Below are 12,535 nucleotides of genomic sequence, written 5' to 3' on the forward strand. Positions count from 1 at the left end.
CATTAAAGGGAATGTCTGTGCATGTGTCTTAAGAACATTAAATATATATATATATTTGGATAGGTGCTGGATTGCAGTGTTTATATATTAGCTTGGAAGTAACAGTGAACTTGTCAAAAATGATAAATGTAAGCAAAATGAATTTCTTTAAAACTTAATTTTTAAAGCAGAGGTGCAAATACATGAGATGTGTAATATTAAGTAATAGTGCATAATTACTACTGTTCCAGTCAGGTTTTGCTGGGCAGTGTTTTTTAAAACAAAGTTGACGCCAGCACAATTATTGAATGTATAACAGCGTCTTATATTCCCAAAATACAGTATGTTTGAGCAGCAATTGAGTTTGATACTCTTAAATATCATGATGCCATGTACAGTATTCTAAGCTCATGCTGTATGCTTCATTTTAGGTTGAGTGCTATGACTACGACAATGATGGATCTCATGATCTCATAGGGACGTTTCAAGCTACAATGTCTAAATTGAAGGAAGCCTCTCGACATTCACCAGTTAGTCTATTTATGCATCTTTATCATGTTAATTAAAATGATTAACATGTTAATTAAAATGATTAAATGATTCCTGGAGGGGTATGTAATATGGTTAATGATTTAGCTCTACTAGATAAATGTTCAAAGCAATGGAAACTGCAGTTTAATGTTTCCAAATGTAAAATAATGCACTTGGGGAAAAGGAATCCTCAACCTGAGTATTGCATTGGCAGTTCTGTGTTAGCAAAAACTTCAGAAGAGAAGGATTTAGGGGTAGTGATTTCTGACAGTCTCAAAATGGGTGAGCAGTGTGGTCGGACAGTAGGAAAAGAAAGTAGGATGCTTGGCTGCATAGCTAGAGGTATAACAAGCAGGAAGAGGGAGACTATGATCCTGCTGTATAAGAGTGCTGGTGAGACCACATTTGGAGTACTGTGTTCAGTTCTGGAGACCTCACCTACAAAAAGATATTGACAAAATTGAACGGGTGCAAAGATGGGCTTCAAGAATGGTGGAAGGTCTTAAGCATAAAACGTATCAGGAAAGACTTAATGAGCTCAATCTGTATAGTCTGGAGGACAGAAGGAAAAGGGAGGACATGATCGAAACATTTAAATATGTTAAAGGGTTAAATAAGGTCCAGAAGGGAAGTGTTTTTAATAGGAAAGTGAACACAAGAACAAGGGGACACAATCTGAAGTTAGTTGGGGGAAAGATCAAAAGCAACATGAGAAAATATTATTTTACTGAAAGAGTAGTAGATCCTTGGAACAAACTTCCAGCAGACGTTGTTGGTAAATCCACAGTAAATGAATTTAAACATGCCTGGGATAAACATATATCCATCCTAAGATAAAATACAGGAAATAGTATAAGGGCAGACTAGATGGACCATGAGGTCTTTTTCTGCCGTCAGTCTTCTATGTTTCTATGTTTCTATGAATGTGGAAGGAAATACTGCTGGTCCATGGGGCTTTGCTAAAATAGATTAATTCAAAAGGAGAGCCTATAAATGGAGTTATCCAAAATGTCTTATTGGACAAAATGAAAACTGCTGTGCATCATGATAGTGTCTGCTTGCTTTCTCTTCCCCTTTCTCATGGATTTGTGAACAGTTATGACATTTAGCCCTAGATTGCTAGTTCCCAAAAGTTTATTATTACTTCTAATAGTCTTGTGGTGTGGGCAGAATGCTAAAATGTTAATAGCAGCAATATTTTAATGGCAGTCTAAAAATAAGTAAAATGCAAAATGTTGCCTAGATTTGCTTCTTTTCTTCCTCCAGTTCAAACAATCTGGCCTAAGTAATTGACAACTATGCTCTCCATGACATGATATAAAGTTCAGAAGTAGATTTTATTAGACCCAGATCTGAACAGGACTTGGACAAAGATTTCCAAAAGTCACATATTTGAGAGCCCGTTTTCTGAATAAACAGACTTGGGATTGCACTCTAAATATGTGCCATTTTTACTCTTTTCTGCAGGTTGAATTTGAATGCATCAATGAAAAGAAGAGGCAGAAAAAGAAGGGCTACAAAAACTCAGGGATTGTGAGCTTTAAACACTGTGAGGTCAGTGCTTTTAAAATATTGTGTTCATATTTATGTTGACATGTTCCGCGGTAAGAGAAATAAAATGATAGTATTTGATTTACCGTATATACTCGAGTATAAGCCGAGTTTTTTAGCCCCAAAAATGGGCTGAAAAACACAGCCTCGGCTTATACTCGGGTCACCACACGAGGGCGCCATTGCTTGAGCCAGAGCGAGGAGGCACCAGCTTTTGTCCCCTCTGGCACGCCGTAGTTCCTCTCCCTAGCTCAAGCAAAGAAGGCAGCCATTTGCAATGGTGAGTCGGATTAAAAAGGCCCCCTGCTGTCAGATTCTCCTCCCCCTCCTTTGAAAGGATTTAAACTGTTTAAAAAATGGTATTTTGTGGTAGTTGCTGTCCTTGCTTGGATAGGATCTAATAATGTGTTATGAGGCAGAGCTAGACAGGAATTCTTTTTCTATCTGTCTATCTTTCTATCTATCTATTTTTCTATCTATCTATCTATCTATCTATCATCTATCTATCTATCTGTATCTATTTCTATCTATCTATTTTTCTATCTAACTATTTTTCTTTCTATCTATCTATCTATCTATCTATCTATCTATCTGTATCTATTTCTATCTATCTATCTATCTATTTTTCTGTCTGTCTGTCTGTCTATCTATCTTTCTATCTATAACTATCTATCTATCTATCTATCTATCTATCTATCTATCTATCTATCTATTTCTATCTATCTATCTATCTATCTATCTATCTATCTATCTATCTATTTTTCTGTCTGTCTGTCTATCTATCTATCTTTCTATCTATATCTATCTATCTATCTATCTATCTATCTATCTATCTATCTATCTATCTATCTATCTATCTATCTATCTATTTGGTTTTCTATGCTGATAACCTCACAGCAGCTAATGCTGAAGCTCTTCTTTGGATACACTTATTTGTTTGTTTGTTTGTTTGTTTATTTATTTAATTGGATTTGTATGCAATCCTTCTCCAAGGACTCAGGGTGGCTCACAGCATATATAAAAACAGAACAATAATGTAAATCCAATTAATGATGAGAAGGAATCCAGTTTTGAAGGATTTTAACTCTTAGGTTTTAGCTTTGTTCCTGATCGAGCTACTTTTTTTACTTTTTAATTTATTGTTAATATTGTTAATTTGTTTACCCTCTTTTAAATTTACAGAGCTAGTTTACTGGTTTTCTTTGAAATAAATATTCTAAAACATGTCTCAATTAATGTAATTTTATTGTTTTCCATTTTTATAAGTTACCAGTAGCCACTGCATTTTCTAACCTCGGCTTATACTCGGGTCAATACGTTTTCCCAGTTTTTGTGGCAAAAATTGGTGCCTCGGCTTATACTCGAGTATATACGGTAATGATTTATGGTCCCTTGCACTGTGACTAAATTCAAAATTTTGATGCAGCTTCTGCAAATTTAAGAGATTAATAATTTGCAGTATTTTATTCACGTGTTAGATTTTTATCTTGCTTTTATTTAACAAGCACAAAGTGTCTTTCCTCCTGTTTTTTTCCATGCAACAACTCTGACATTAGTTAGGCTGCAAAAGCTGTTTCGCTGATGCAGAACTCAGTCTTTGGCACTAATCTGCCCCATTGAATTGGCTGTTCCTTGTTTAGCAGAGAAGGAAAGATTGCAAATACAGCCACTTATTGCACAGATTTCCTTTTTTTGAAAAAGAAAAACGGTAGTTGAAGCTAGTGAAAGATGTGCAATAACTGTAAAATGTTCTATTTCAAAGGGGTAAAAGATGCTCTGGAGCTTTTGCCTGCAGTCCCTTGGACCATATGTCTTTTTTGAGGGAATCATAGAGTACAGTTGTGCTATCACAAAAAGCTGTTTAAAACTGTTGGAAGCAGATGTTGTGCCCTCAATGCTCGGAAGCAGCCTCCGGCCTTAGAAACTGAGACTATGCTGTGCCTTAGTGATTCCTACTGCAACAATATAGCACGGAGCATCAAATATCTTACTTGGATTTTGAAATCCTTAAATTTCTGCAACTAGGACACTGCTGTTCCCACCTCACAATCCATCCCCAATTTAGACGTAAAAAAATCATGCCATGTTTTTGTTGGGACAAAACTAGATTATGGGGGTAAAAGTTGATTCCTTGGTTTATGTGTCGGCACATGACTTTTCTATAGGTCATCACAGAATGTACTTTCTTGGACTACATCATGGGGGGATGCCAGCTGAATTTTACTGTAAGTAAACTATAATTCTCCTTTCTTAAGTATTGGCAATAAGCTCTATTCATTTGAGAAAGACTGGATACATGCTTCCATGCCAGAACTATTCCATTAATGCTAAAGTGCTGGCATTACAGGAGAGGATGCAGGAGATATGATGTTCTGCTTTCCTGCTTGGGGACAGGAGACACTATGTTCAATGCTTCTCTGTGCTTTTAAACATTGCTTCCTGCAACATTGCTTTGGGATTCAGTCTCCATAACTTTCTAAGTGTATACAGTGATACCTTGTCTTACAAACTTAATTGGTTCCGGGATGAGGTTCTTAAGGTGAAAAGTTTGTAAGATGAAACAATGTTTCCCATAGGAATCAATGGAAAAGCGATTAATGCGTGCAAGCCCAAAATTCACCCCTTTTGCCAGCCGAAGCGCCCATTTTTGCACTGCTGGGATTCCCCTGAGGCTCCCCTCCATGGGAAACCCCACTTCCGGACTTCTGTGTTTTTGCGATGCTGCGATTTCACTGAGGCTCCCCTCGCTGGGAAACCCCACCTCCGGACTTCTGTTGCCAGCGAAGCCCCCGTTTTTGCACTGCTGGGATTCCCCTGCTGGGATTTCCCTGCAGCATCACAAAAACATGGAAGTCCGGAGGTGGGGTTTCCCATGGAGGGAGGAGCCTCAGGGAAATCCCAGCAGCATAAAAACGGGCGCTTCGCTGGCAACGGAAGTCCGAAGGCTGGGTATCCCAGCGGCGGCGGTGGGTTTGTAAGGTGAAAATATTTTGTAAGAAGAGGCAAAAAAATCTTAAACCCCGGGTTTGTATCTTGAAAAGTTTGTATCTCGAAAAGTTTGTAAGACAAGGTATCACTGTATTTATCTTAATTGCCTTTAAAGAAGCTCAAGGAAGTGCAATCTCTTTTGAATTAAGTGTGACTGGAAATTGGGTTCACAAGGATTATTTTTTCTGGATTTGAGAACATTTCCCTAATAGTTAATCTTCATATAATTTGACTGTAAACAAAAGCTGTTAATTCCATGGGGTGGGGGGAAACTTTCATATTTTCCCATACAAACTTAGCTTATCCTGTTGATTGGTATTACAAAGGTAATATGGAACAAAATAATGTTTCTACATTGTTGTGGTTGTTTATTATAGGTTGGCATTGATTTTACCGGGTCTAATGGAGATCCTCGTTCTTCAGACTCCTTACATTTCATCAGTCCCAATGGAGTGAATGAATACTTGTCAGCCATCTGGTCTGTAGGAATGGTCATTCAGGATTATGATGCGTATGTATATTTATTGAATTGTTCTTAAACTGTTGAACATGATAAGTGTACTTGGAGTCTTCAATAAGTCAAAGCTTATTTGAAATATTTTAATTTATTGCTTGCATGTTTTTAAAATTTCCCAACCTTGGTAATATCAATAAGAGTGGGTTTCCAATATACACTCACATTAAATGGGGGAGAGGCTTCTCTGTGTTGGCCCCGACTCTTTGGAATTAGCTACCTCCTGAGATCTGCATTACCCCCCCATCTTATTGGCCTTCCGGAAAGCTGTAAAGACCTGGCTTTTCCAACAGGCCTGGGACCATTGACCTCAGGGGGATGATTAACAAGGTCAGCCCATGAATGTATAAATGACGGTAACTATTTTAAATTGAAATCTTTTTGTATTGATCTATATCTGTTTTTGTCGTGAGCTGCCATAAGTCCCTAGGGAGTTGGGCGGCATAGAAATTTAATTAAATAATTAAACAATAAATAAATAAATAAATAAACATCCTCACTGCTGTATCTTCTCAGTGAAAGGAAGTATAAAGTGGGGGAGGGGAGATGGGCTTTCCAACAATTACTGAGATAATAGAACTTTTCTTTATGAATGTCCCCCTTGTAAAAGTTCTGTAATTTGTTCCAGGAGACTTTTGCCCAATCTTTAAGCAACCTTCCCTCTAAAATTTTCATTGTGTCCCTCCATTCTTGTATTCTCAAGTGGATTCTCATATTCAAAAGCATCCTATTTATTTCAGTGTACTCATCAGGCCGATTAGATGATATTGAATCATCTTTGCTCTGTGAAGTATTAACCACCTATTCCACCTTTTTGTCTTTCTACTTAGTTGAGTTTTCTGGGTTTTTTTCACTGCCTTTTGCATTTTTCCTATCCTTCCTTGCACTCCCTGCCAAATTCCTATTGCAGATATGTACTTCCTGTTCACTTGCAGAACCATATATACAACTCCATTCTGTATGCATGGTTCTTGGATCTGAAGAAACAAAATATTTTTCTTTCCTAATGTAAATATCACACAGTTTGAGTATCCGCCCCGAGTCTACGGAGAGGGGCGGCATACAAATCTAATTAATTAATAAATAAATAAATAAATAAATAAATAAACAAACAAACAAACAAACAAACAAACAAACAAACAAACAAACAAACAAACAAACAAACAAACATACATACATAAATAAACAAATAAACAAACAAACAAACAAACAAACAAACAAATACATAAATACATAAATAAATAAATAAATAAATAAATAAGAAACATAGAAGATTGATAGCAGAAAAAGACCTCATGGTCCATCTAGTCTGCCCTTATACTATTTCCTGTATTTTATCTTAGGATGGATATATGTTTATCCCAGGCATGTTTAAATTCAGTTTCTGTGGATTTACCAACCACATCTGCTGGAAGTTTGTTCCACGCATCTACTACTCTTTCAGTAAAATAATATTTTCTCACGTTACTTCTAATCTTCTCTCCCAACTAAACTCAGATTGTGCCTCCTTGTTCTTGGGTTCACTTTCCTATTAAAAACACTTCTGTCCTGAACCTTCTTTAACCCTTTAACATATTTAAAGGTTTTGATCATGTCCCCCCTTTCCCTTCTGTCCTCCAGACTATACAGATTGAGTTCATTAAGTCTTTCCTGATACATTTTATGCTTAAGACCTTCCACCATTTTTGTAGCCCGTCTTTGGACCCGTTCAATTTTATCAATATCTTTTTGTAGATGAGGATTCCAGAACTGAACACAGTATTCCAAATGTGGTCTCACCAGCGCTCTATACAGCGGGATCACAATCTCCCTCTTCCTGCTTGTTATACCTCTAGCTATGCAGCCAAGCATTCTACTTGCTTTCCCTACTGCCTGACTGTACTGTTCACCCATTTTGAGACTGTCAGAAATCACTAGCCCTAAATCCTTCTCTTCTGATGTTTTGCTAGCACAGAACTGCCAATACAATACTCAGATTGAGGATTCCTTTTGCCCAAGTGCATTATTTTACATTTTGAAACATTAAACTGCAGTTTTCATTGCTTTGACCACTTATCTAGTAAAGCTAAATCATTTGCCATGTTACAGATGCCTCCAGGAATATCAACCCTATTGCAATACTCAACCCTATTGTGTATTTGGATATCAGAACAGAACTCCAAGTCAACTTCTTCTATTCCCAAAGAAATAAGAGATTTCAGAAGCCTTACATCCCCAGTTTTGCCTAATTGTATTTAACCTTTGAAAAGTTTGTATCTTCTATGCAGTATCACATTAGGGAAGCATGTTAGGGCAGATATTGAAGAAATAGCAATAACAATAGCACTTAGATTTATATATCGGTCCTTTAGAACACTCTCTAAGTGGTTTATAGGGTCAGCATATTGCTCCCAGCAATCTGGGTCGTCCTTTCAAAATATAATAGAATTCTTTATTGACCAGGTGTGATTGGACACACAAGGAATTTGTCTTTTTACCGACCTCAGAAGAATTCTAACCACTATTGTCACTTGGCAACAGTTACAGTTTCACCAGAGATCCTTCATTGCAGATACGTGATGGAACTAGGATTTCATAGATTTTTCATTTCTTTGTATATACAGTGATCCCTCGAGTATCGCGAGGGTTACGTTCCAAGACCCCTCGCGATACTCGATTTTTCGCGATATAGTGGTGCGGAAGTAAAAACACCATCTGCGCATGCGTGCCCTCGCGCATGTGCAGATGGTGTTTTTCACTTCCGCACTTGGGAAGACCCCCGACCAACAGCTGAGGACCCGCCTGCCCGCCGCCGCGCCGCTCGTGCCGGGAACCAAACAGCCTGAGTTGCTCCCGGATTCTCCTCCGACCTGCCCTCAACTTACCTTCCAGCTGATGCTTCGATCCTTGGAAGAGGCCAGAGCGCCTTTCTGCACCACACTCTCCGCTTCGGTTCCTTTCCGGAAGATGGAAGTTTCTCTCCTTCCATCCTTTCTAGCAATCCAATACTCGATGGTTTTAACCATCCTTTCTAGCAATACAATACTGTACTCGATGGTTTTAACCATCAAGTATTGTATTGCTAGAAAGGATGGAAGGAGAGAAACTTCCATCTTCCGGAAAGGAACCGAAGCGGAGAGTGTGGTGCAGAAAGGCGCTCTGGCCTCTTCCAAGGATCGAAGCATCAGCTGGAAGGTAAGTTGAGGGCAGGTCGGAGGAGAATCCGGGAGCAACTCAGGCTGTTTGGTTCCCGGCACGAGCGGCGCGGCGGCCGCGTTCCTCATGCTGCCGTTGCTGGCGCGGGCGCCACTTGCGAGGCCGCTGCGTTGCTCCCGTTTGTGCGGCCGCCGCGCCGCCGTTGCTAGCGCGGGCGCCGCTTGTGAGGCCGCCGTGTTGCTCCTGTTTGTGCGGCCGCCGCGCTGCCGTTGCTGGCGTGGCCGCCGCTTGTGAGGCCGCCGCGTTGCTCCCGTTTGTGCGGCCGCCGCGCTGCTGTTGCTGGCGTGGCCGCCGCTTGTGAGGCCGCCGTGTTGTTCCTGTTTGTGCGGCCGCTGCGCCGCCGTTGCTGGCGTGGCCGCCGCTTGTGAGGCCGCCGCGTTGCTCCCGTTTGTGCGGCCGCCGCGCTGCTGTTGCTGGCGTGGCCGCCGCTTGTGAGGCCGCCGCGTTGCTCCCGTTTGTGCGGCCGCCGCGCTGCTCCTGTTTGTGCGGCCGCCGCGCCGCCGTTGCTGGCGCGGCCGCCGCTTGTGAGGCCGCCGCGTTGCTCCCATTTGTGCGGCCGCCGCGCCGCCATTGCTGCCGTGGCCGCCGCTTGTGAGGCCGCCGCGTTGCTCCCATTTGTCTGGACGCCGCGCCGCCGTTGCTGGCGCGGCCGCCGCTTGTGAGGCCACCGCGTTGCTCCCCTTTGTCCGGATGCCGCGCCGCCGTTGCTGGCGCGGCCGCCGCTTGTGAGGCCGCCGCGTTGTTCCCCTTTGTCCGGACGCCGCGGCGCCGTTGCTGGTGCGGCCGCCGCTTGTGAGGCCGCCGCGTTGCTCCCGTTTGTCCGGCCGCCGCGCCACCGTTGCTGGCGCGGCCGCCGCTTGTGAGGCCGCCGCATTGCTCCCGTTTGTCCGGCCGCCGCTTGTCCGCGCGCCCGCCCTTCGCCTGCCCACGCCGTTGCTCGCGGAAGCAGCGCTGGGGTTTCCCCGCCGCCCACGCAAAGGGGAAACCCCGGCAAGAGGGGGAAGACCCAGGGAAGCCGCCCAGCAGCTGATCTGCCCGGCGGGGAAGCAAACTCCACCATCTACGCATGCGTGGCCATAGGGAAAAAAAAGGGCGCACATGCGCAGATGGTGTTGTTTACTTCCGGGTTGAAAAATCGCGATATAGCGTTTCGCAATAATCGAGATCGCGAAACTCGAGGGATCACTGTAAATCATAGAAGTGTTTTGAAATCTGAGTGTTTTAGTTCAGTGTCTCTCAACTTCAGTAACTTTAAAATATCTGAACTCCAACTCCCAGAATTCCCCAGTTCATTCACCTTCAAGTTGCTGAAGCTGAGAAACTTAGAGGAATGCCTTAGCACTATTCAGTATAATATGTACTGTGTATGTTGATGCCATTAGGTTATTTATTCTCCACCCTGTTCTGGAATTGATGTTGCAAACAATATGCAGTAACTCAATGGTTATGTTATGAGGAAATTAGACTCCTAGCTTTGCCACTCATGCAGAATAATTTAGCAAACATTTGGAAGGAGACATGAGTCACAGATGCAAGCTTTCCGTACTTCCAAAGTTGGGTAAACCACTTTGTTAGCATTGAGCAATTGGAGGAAACACTTGTTGGTGTCATTTTAAAGAACACGTTAGGTCTTTTTGCTTTATTACAATAATGATTTAACTTCAGTTATTGGATGGATTAAAAGTATGATTAATTTCCGACTCTCCTTTGGCTCCACTCTTTTTGGGTAAATTAGATAACTGGGTAGCATTAAACAGAAAAAAACCCAATACACTTGGTTCCTAAGATAAATTAACATGAAAGACTAAACAAGGAAGGCTTTTCTCATCCTTCTATATTGCTTCTCTCTTAATTTGGACCCCCTAAAATCTTCAATATAGCACAACCCTGAACAGTCTGGAGAATGGATTGTATTGGTGGGCAAAGAGTTGTCCTTCCATGGACTTTCTTTTTTTTATTCTGTGTCATTTTGCACATACTATTTAGAATAGAATAGAATAGAATTTTTATTGGCCAAGTGTGATTGGACACACAAGGAATTTGTCTTGGTGCATATGCTCTCAGCGTACATAAAATAAAATATACATTTGTCAAGAATCATGTGGTACAACACTTAATTATTGTCATAGGGGTCAAATAAGCAATGAAGAAGCAATATTAATAAAAATCTTAGGATATAAGCAACAAGTTACAGTCATACAGTCAACATGGGAGGAAATGGGTGAAAGGAATGATGAGAAAAACTAGTAGAATAGAAGTGCAGATTTAGTAGAAAGTCTGACAGTGTTGAGGGAATTATTTGTTTAGTAGAGTGATGGCGTTCGGAAAAAACTTATTGTGTCTAGTTGTCTTGGTGTGCAGTGCTCTGTAGCGACGTTTTGAGGGTAGGAGTTGAAACAATTTGTGTCCAGGATGTGAGGGGTCAGTAAATATTTTCCCCGCCCTCTTTTTGATCGTGCAGTATACAGGTCCTCAATGGGAGGCAGGTTGGCAGCAATTGTTTTTTCTGCAGTTCTGATTGTCCTCTGAAGTCTGTGTCAGTCCTGTTGGGTTGCAGCACCAAACCAGACAGTTATAGAACTGCAGATGACAGACTCAATGATTCCTCTGTAGAACTGTATCAGCAGCTCCTTGGGCAATTTGAGCTTCCTGATCTGGCGCAGAAAGAACATTCTTTGTTGTGCTTTTTGATGATGTTTTTGATGTTTTTAGAATAATTCATTGATTCAATTAAACATACTCTCAGATAATTTGATAATGGGTCCAAACAATATATTTTCAGGTAAGCAAAACTACAGAAGGACTGTACTCCTTGGTTTACAACCACAATTAAAGCCCCAAATTTCCTTTGCTAAGGAAGTTGTTAAATGAGTTTTGCCTCATTTTATAATCTTTTTGCCTCATTTTATGATTTTTTTGCCCCAATTGTTAAGTGAATCATTAAAGTTGTTAAGTGAATCATTAAAGTTGTTAAGTGAATCATTAAAGTTGTTAAGCAACTCCAGCTTTCCTAGTTGATGTCGCTTGTCAGAAGCTGGCTGGGAAGGTCACAAATGATGATTGCATGACCCTAGGACACTGCAACTATCATTAATACACACCAGTTATCATCTTCATTTAACAACCCCATAATCCTTTGTTGGGTAGAGTCTGGGCAACTGAATGGAGCTAGCAGAATGCTTTAATGGCCGGATGCCCTTCCTGCTGCCAATACAGAGTTTTGTTCTCCACATATATTATTATTATTATTATTATTATTATTATTATTATTATTATTATTAATAATAATAATTTATTGGATTTGTATGCCGCCCCTCTCCATAGACTCGGGGCGGCTAACAACAATAATAAACACAACATGTACAATCCAATAATAAAAACAACTACAAACCCCTATTATAAAACCAAACATACACACAAACATACCATGCATAACTTGTAATGGCCTAGGGGGAAGGAATATCTCAACTCCCCCATGCCTGGCGGTATAAATGAGTCTTGAGTAGTTTACGAAAGACAGGGAGAGTGGGGGCAGTTCTAATCTCCGGGGGGAGTTGGTTCCAGAGGGCCAGGGCCGCCACAGAGAAGGCTCTTCCCCTGGGGCCCGCCAAACGACATTGTTTAGTCGACAGGACCCGGAGAAGGCCAACTCTGTGGGACCTTATCGGTCGCTGGGATTCGTGCGGTAGCAGGCGGTTCCGGAGGTAATCTGGTCCATTGCCATGTAGGGCTTTAAAGGTCATAACCAACACTTTGAATTGTGACCGGAAACTGATC

General features: G+C 41.3%; 1 protein-coding gene across 2 annotated transcripts in view; it reads left to right on the forward strand.

The window, feature by feature from the left end:
• Nucleotides 1-12,535, forward strand: part of CPNE3 (copine 3) — a 42,837-nt gene that overhangs the window by 12,359 nt on the left and 17,943 nt on the right. For both annotated transcript variants that reach the window (XM_070747998.1, XM_070748000.1), the window contains exons 8-11: nucleotides 411-509; nucleotides 1,978-2,064; nucleotides 4,227-4,286; nucleotides 5,427-5,560. In XM_070747998.1, coding sequence (XP_070604099.1) covers nucleotides 411-509; nucleotides 1,978-2,064; nucleotides 4,227-4,286; nucleotides 5,427-5,560 — 380 coding nt within the window. The remainder of the gene's footprint in view (nucleotides 1-410; nucleotides 510-1,977; nucleotides 2,065-4,226; nucleotides 4,287-5,426; nucleotides 5,561-12,535) is intronic.

This window comes from Erythrolamprus reginae, chromosome 3, assembly GCF_031021105.1.
Source record: "Erythrolamprus reginae isolate rEryReg1 chromosome 3, rEryReg1.hap1, whole genome shotgun sequence".
Classification (NCBI taxonomy): Eukaryota; Metazoa; Chordata; class Lepidosauria; order Squamata; family Dipsadidae; genus Erythrolamprus; species Erythrolamprus reginae.